The sequence below is a fragment of a genome, unplaced genomic scaffold, assembly GCF_019419815.1.
Source record: "Pyrus x bretschneideri cultivar Hongxiangsu unplaced genomic scaffold, Pyrus_bretschneideri_v1 Contig85, whole genome shotgun sequence".
In the NCBI taxonomy this organism is placed as follows: Eukaryota; Viridiplantae; Streptophyta; class Magnoliopsida; order Rosales; family Rosaceae; genus Pyrus; species Pyrus x bretschneideri.
This window is the reverse complement of record NW_025999826.1, coordinates 411,768-419,185: the sequence shown is the minus strand read 5'-3', so window position 1 is coordinate 419,185 and position 7,418 is coordinate 411,768. Positions and strand designations below refer to the sequence as shown.

The window sequence follows — 7,418 nt, the reverse complement described above, 5'->3', positions numbered from 1 at the left end:
TGGTAGTTACACCCACGCTACCATGAACAACAAAGAGATCGAAAAGCAGTGGAAAACCTAAAATCTAAGGAAGTACCATATGTGACCTTTGGCCACATCAAAACTCGAAGATTGATGCAGCTCGACGGGCACCACCTTGCAAGCTGAGAACTATCCAGTTGTTATGTAGTTCCTACCTTACAACTAAGTTCTCGCTCGTTTCACTTGTTTTTCAATGAAGAATTCAGAAGTAATCTACAACTTGGTTCAACTGCATGCTTACAACTGATCACCCTTGCACTTCAAAAAAAGACTGCGCCTTTCTGAATGACTCATCGCAGAAATTGCACCCCCCGAAGGACCAACCATGCTATCCAGTGTGAAAGGGTAAACCAATTACCCAACACCCATCTGGGTTTGCTCTCCAATGCATGAGGATAAACTAATTGCTCTTAGTGCCAGAGGGTAAACCAATTCCCTGACACCTACATGGGTCTGCTCTCTAAGGCGGGAGGATAAACTTACACTCCGAATATCTAGACATGGATGAGCTGGGCTGCCCTAGTATAGCTAGGTGCACGATGGCTTGCGCCGGGATTCCTAGAAGTGGGTACAATGGTCTTTTTCAAGGCTTAGCTAACTGAAGCCTAATCAGCGAGGAACTGAGCCTAAGAGACGAATGAGGCACATTATGCAGTACGTCCCATGGATGGCTACCTTGAAACTCTAAAGCTGCTATCGAGTGCACTAAGGTAGCCTACGGTTTCCAGAAGACTGCCTATGGCTTGCCCTTCGTGTAGTAAAGCCACGATAGACTTATACAACCGCACATTCTTATGAAAGGTTAAACAAGCTAGCGTGCATATACGAAGCTTTATCCACTGTCGACATGCTACACGGTCGATAAGCTTCACCTCTGCGAAGAACATAATGATCGATTAGATCTACACTAATTCATAAAGTGTTACGATATTTGTTATGCAACCCATTCGTTACATAAAGAGCAAAGAGTTCTTTCGAACCTTTACTTACGAAATTCCATACAACCACGTACTTTTGATATGAAAGGTTAGCGAATTTCATGACCTAAAAATCTTTAGTATGTTGTGATGCAGGCCACACAACTTAAACGATTGAAGAAAGCTAAGGTTAACAACCAAGCAGTCATGCGAACTTGTCTGCTTCTGTAAGTAAGGTGTCCGGCTGCCGACCCTATGGTTAATAACCTTGCAAAAGTTCTACACCAATACATACGGCTGCATAGGCTATGCGAGCATGTCTGCTTATAGAAAAGCAGCACGCTTGCCATTGGTCTAAAAGTCAAAGGTTGGGCGTAAACAAAAAACGTGAAGATGAAAAAAAGCGAAGGAAGCAAGTTTATTAAATTTTCTAGCAAAATTGATAAACAAATAGCAAAGGCTGAAGGAGTTCAAGCAAAACAAAAGCAACAAGAAAAATAAAGAAAATCCTAAAAGCTACTAAGAAGACTACCTTTGAGCAGCTTGGACATCCCACGACTACTCGGCTACCACACTTTCAGCAGCCGCAACGCTCTCAGCAGTGGCATCATCTGGCACTTCACCCCTGGTCGCTCCAACTTGGGCATCAGCCTCTCCAACTACTTCACCAACGAGGGCCTCAAAAGTAAAGGCAAGCAAGTCTTCGGGAGAAATAGAGAAGGTTTCAAAGTCTTTCCTAGCAAACTTGAAGTTAGACGACCTACCAAAGAGATGATCTACATAACCCAGCTTGTAGAAATCGACCTGACTCTGAACAAGCGAAGCTTCGAGCTTAGCTTTCTCACCTTTCAGCTACACGTTCTCCTCAAGCAGACCAATATGGACACGCCGCAACTCATCCACTTCTTTCTTCAAACTTTTGTTGATCTTCAGCGTACCTTGGAGTTCCAACACTTGGGGTTCAAGCCTATCAATGACCTTCTTGAAGTGGATCACTCGGTTATAAGCAACAATCAACTCTTTATCCTTTGCATAAACAGCGAAACAAAGCTAAAAAATGGCACTATCAAGATCTTGAATCTAAGGTATGTAACATTTGATCTTCTTCTCTGCACTTTCATACTTGGATTGCATCAAGCTTAGTCTTCAGGTCAATGATCTCTTGGCGAACGGTCTTAAACTGTAGAGAAGTGAGGGTAGAGATATTAGACCCCTTCAAAGCGACGAGCTTATATTCCAACCTCTTGATCTTCTCAGCAGAAGAATAAGTTTCCGCTACCATAGCCTTTGCCACCTCCTTGGTAGCATTGCTATCATTTTGGTCAATGAGCATAGACTCGGCTGCCAGAATAGTCGTCTTCTGCATTATGGCAAGTAGGGCAGTCTTCCTATACTTGGTCGTATGCTTCACAAAGGAACTTGGGCAAACAATACCTCTAACGCCATCGACAAACTTGGCACAAACGTCCATGTCTTCAAGCAGATTTGGTTTCAAAAAATGCACAGATCTCAGCAGCCTCCCCAGAAGCAGGCTTAGTGGATTTCTCACGCCCACGTGAGCAGTCTCCTTCTTCCCAACAGGCAAATCACGACTCAATGATTAGGAATGGCTCTGTTCCTAGTGTCGTGAGTTATTTCGCACTGATTCACAGATACTATAAGCAAAAAGGATAAATGAGGCTAGCATGCTATTTCAAGAAATATGTCTGAGGGGACAGCTTCTAAATACCATAACATATACTGTTCTAATGGATGATTTGTGCAAAGAAGAATAGAAGAGGCACTAGTTCTCAATTGTTCTTGCAATTGGGTGAAGCGGCTTTCTTGCGCATAAAAACTTGCTTCAACAGTGAAAAATTGATAGGGCAATTGGTAGGAGGGCATGTGGCATGGCAGCTGCCCCTGCCAATTATTGCAAGGGCAGGCGCCCCCAATTGCACCAGCAAACAACCATGGTCCCACCATGTGAATAACATATGTGCCAAATAGAGCAACATTCCTGTTCTGCTTATTAGTTGGACTTCCAAATGTTAATTTGGTGAACAAAAGGGTATAAATAATATTAAATTTATATATTTTATCCTGCCACTTGCATCTTTATCGACTACCGAGATTACTCTAAACGTATAAAATTACTAAAAAATAACTAAAAATTCCAAAAAAAATAAACCCAAATTTTTGTTTACAAATACCCAACCACATATTGTCACATCCCGGCCCGGTTACGTAACGGCCAACACGCCTTGATTTCGGTCATGATGTGTCACATATTAAAAACATAAATTAAAATATTAAAAAATTAAAAATTAAAAATATATTTGTGAATAGTAATTGTCCTTGCCCTTTCCTCCTTTCAAACTACTGGACGCATAAATACAATTATTGTGTAGAGTGAAAAGTAAGGGCAATTTTTTATTGCCCTTGCCCTCCAATTAGCATTGCCCTCCACCAACAGGTGAAGATGCTCTAAGATGCAATCTTGTGGCCGAAATCCAGTTATGCATACTTGTGGTGTTTGACTGACTGGACTGTCTAAAAACAAACAAGCTGGGATGGCAATGGAACTTTTTAGAGAGATGGAACACAAGAAGTTGGGTATGAGTATTGGAATTTACAATATTGGCATCGAGGGTTTGTGCATAGCCCAAAAACATGAATCTGCGATGGATCTCTTTTGTGGTTTACGATCAAAAGTACTTTAACCTAATGTGAGGATGTATAATATGATAATTGTTGGACTCTTTAATGGAGGCATGATAAGAGAAGTAGAAAAAGTGCTTAGAGAAATGAAAGATAAAGGCTGTTCTCCAGGTGGTTGGACATTTAACATGGTCATTCGAGGGTTTATTCGTAACAATGAGACATTAAGGGCAATGGAACTTTTTCGCGAAATGGTGCAGAAGGGTTTCTCTGCAGATGCATCAACCACATAATTGATCGTTGATTTATTGTTCATAGATAAAGTAAATCCCGCTTTGTTGCCATTGATAAAAGAATAATTAATTATGTGGTTAGTTCCAATCTTTGAAGCAGAGCCTTCTCAGTATTCCAATGACTTTTGAAGCTGCTGGACCTTTGTTAAGTCATGCAGGTATCATGTATATAATTTGTGAGAGAAATCCATCAATTACTTTGTCATTCTTATGGCTGCAAAAGCATGTGGTTAATTCTGTAGATTTGATTTCAAACCTCTGATAGAGCTAATATTTCTTGTCACAGGAAAGTTATTGGTTATCTACTTTATATTACATGCTACTCTCTTATTTAAATTACCAAATCCCGCTTGTGATTGTTGAGAATGAGCCCCACATTGATAGGAGGAAGGACCTTACATAAGCTTACAAGAGATTGGGCTACTCTTCATATTGCCAATTGGTTTTATGGTGGAACCTCTCAACTTACTTCATGGTATCAGAGCAGGTTATTCTAATTGTGAAGCCTAATGGCCACACACGACCCACGTCAAGGCTGGTCTTTCTCAACGTGGTGTGGTGTACAGCACACAAAACCTTTTGATACAAGAAGGGGCTGTTCACTTGAAAGAAGAGAAGAAAGAAAGGAGGCCCGTTGTGTTGTCCACGTGTTAGGCTTGAAAATTCACCATACACAAGGAGGCGTGTTGAGAATGAGTTCCATATTGATGGGAGGAGGGACCTTACACGGGTTTATAAGAGGTTGAGCTACTCCCCATATTTCTAGTTGATTTTATGGTGGAACCTCAATTTTTTTCAGTTTTTATAGTTTTCTTGCTATGGTTACGGTGATGTTGCAGTAAGAAGTTACTGCACGTATGATTTCTCACTTCTTTGGAAGGTAACTGTTTCTTTCTATCAAGTACTTTTCCCAGCATTTCTCTCACTTTCGCGTTCTTTCTTTCTTCATCCGTGCGTTAGGAATATGACATAAATACGGTGGCTGAGGTGTGGAAGAATACCACCAAGGATATTGCAGATTTCCGGTTGGGGAAGTACTTATCTAAGCCTCCGGTATATCACTTTGGCGTTCCGTACCAATAATAGAATAACACGTATGGTAAAATTTTCACATGACATAGCAACTATGGTATCCCTATGGTATGTGTAAACTATTGCTTCAAACTAGAGGCCTTTTACTAATTCAAAGAAAATTGCCCAATACTGTCTTTTTATTTATTTCAGGAATTGCCAAATATTGTCAAGCACAAGAAACCATCAACATGCTTGTGGGTTGAGAAGAAAATTACATAATGAGGCATAAAACTTTAAAGTTAAGCAATGAAGCAATAAAAAGTGTGTGATAATGTAAACGCCTTAACAACTTAAAAAATGCAATTTCTAAGCTGCTTTTAAAAGTTTAGTTCATAAAACGGAGGGAAGCCTTTAATGTATTTTTTCATTCTCATAATTCTCTCGTTAGTTTTAAAAACTACATTGTTTACCCTCTTGTGTTTCACTCTCTTTGGGGGAAGTGACTACCACCATCTTCTGCTACCACTGCCTCTGCCCTCATTGCAGCTACCACCACACCACAATCCCACCACCAATTTCATCACCAACACCCTCACAACCACCATCGTTGCCTCCGCTACTGCCACTGCCATAGTTGCCTTCACCAACACTCCACACCCCCACCCCACCATACCATGATTGGTCTCAATCTATTTTGCACATAAAAGTTTGAACATCAAGTACATTTTAGTCATCATACACATGTATTACAGTTCAAAACTTAGTATAAATTGTCTATATATATCTCACATAAGTACACTAGGATTTCTTTTAAGACTTTACAGTACTGGATACACACTTCATTTATTTAATTCATACAAGTAATTCACTAATCCAACTGCGAACACGGATGGCAAAAACCTTCACTATCATCTCAGTTCGGAATGAGCTTGAAAGGAGGCTTAACAAGAGCTGGTGCTGGATCATATCGCCCATAGTCTTTGGTGTTAGCTCTAAGCAGCCTTTCATGGATTCTGGCTACTTCTTTGTGGTTCAATGGCTTCCCTAACATTTCCTACAGCGTGAAAATCAGATAACGAGTCATAGAGGCAAAACTTAAAATTTCTGTACAAGTAATACTAATTAATTAGGAGGAGGAGGAAGAGGAACGAGATCATAAACACCAGAATTTCTGAAGCCTTTCTAATTACAAACCTCTGTAGTTGCATCCATTTCTTTGGCAAACTTGTTGACAAACATCGATTTTCGACCTGCAAATGCAGTTCTCATATCATGCATATTAGTGAAGGTGAAATCTCCTTTTCGTTTGCATAAATTAATATCTTGTTGCACAATATTTCTGGCTAGAGGAGTCTATCTATTATGGCTACTCAGACGTAATAAGTATAAAGCAAAAGATCAAATCAATGCAAATTAGCTACATTTTCATAAACATCGTAAATAAGGGGCTGCTGGTGCACTAGCTCCTAATTATGCATGAGGGCATAACTACAAGAAATTAGTGTTTTGCGAGGATGCTTTTGGTTACTAAAAATTGCAATTCTTGTCGTTAATTGTTTCATCACTGCAGCCCTTTTTTCTTGTACATATGCGTATCTTTATATAAATATGCATATCTTTATATATATATATATATATATGTGTGTGTGTGTGTGTGTGTAAACAGACATCTCTGACAATGCAAGGATTCATATGACTATTTAAAACCAAAGGCTGCAGCGGAACACTTAACGAAAGACAAACCTGCTGCAAAAGCGGTTGATAAAAATGATGCTGAAATCAGAAGAAAGAGGATGCTGAACTTCTTGAGGAACATGAAAGCCATGTTGTTAAGCTACTTTGTTGTTCTTGTTTCTGTCTGAGACGCTTTGTTATCCTTTAAGATAAGATAATTTTAATGGACCAAATGATATATGCTTCCTACAACTTAATGCAAAGGAACATCAAATCGTCTACTTAGAGTGGAATTCCTAGAGATAAACAGAAAATTGACAGGTACTTATAAATTAATAAAAGCTTTATGCTTTTTAGCCTTGAATTGTAACGAAAAGTTGACATAGACCACTTTCCTGTTGTTGGGGGCACTAAGTCTAAGAAGTTGGTGGACTTATATAGTTAATTAAAAGAATAGTACTTAACGTATGACCCACAGTGGAAATTATCATGAAACCCCTAAATATCTTGGCAAAACTTTGTTTATAACTAGCAATCAAAGTAATTATAAACTTTGAATATACAACAAGGATGTTTAAAAAGAAGCAAAAACACCAAGCCCAGTAGGGCAATAAAAAAGAGCTTAAAACGGGAAAAACTATAGCGAAACCAGATTGAAAAAATCCGACATAAAATTTGGGACACCCCATCATGAATGACCATTTACGTTTTTCAGATTGCTGTACATGTTCAGTTCAGTTATGAGTAAACTCAAAAGGACGGAAATGGAAAATTTGGAAGGCATGTAGGCTGTGCTTGAATTAAAGAGAAACATTAGGTATAAAAAATGCTTTTATGGACGACCAGTGCTTTCAATCAT

General features: G+C 39.3%; 1 protein-coding gene across 1 annotated transcript; it reads right to left on the bottom strand.

Moving 5' to 3' along the window:
• Positions 1-5,585: 5,585 nt before the first annotated feature.
• LOC125473401 (protein CASPARIAN STRIP INTEGRITY FACTOR 1) lies at positions 5,586-6,830 on the bottom strand. The gene is made up of 3 exons (XM_048576138.1): positions 6,629-6,830; positions 6,080-6,135; positions 5,586-5,939 (listed from the first exon to the last, which is right to left on the bottom strand). The coding sequence occupies exons 1-3, from the start codon at positions 6,708-6,710 to the stop codon at positions 5,799-5,801; spliced, it is 279 nt and encodes a 92-aa protein (XP_048432095.1). The 5' UTR covers positions 6,711-6,830; the 3' UTR covers positions 5,586-5,798.
• Between the last annotated feature and the right edge of the window lie 588 nt (positions 6,831-7,418).

Coding starts and splice junctions, on each gene's coding strand:
- LOC125473401 (XM_048576138.1), bottom strand. CDS start 6,710: ATGGCTTTCATGTTCCTCAAGAAGTTCAGCATCCTCTTTCTTCTGATT. Junction 6,136..6,628: donor ATCAACCGCTTTTGCAGCAG/GTTTGTCTTTCG, acceptor CTGCATTTGCAG/GTCGAAAATCGATGTTTGTC. Junction 5,940..6,079: donor AAATGGATGCAACTACAGAG/GTTTGTAATTAG, acceptor TTCACGCTGTAG/GAAATGTTAGGGAAGCCATT.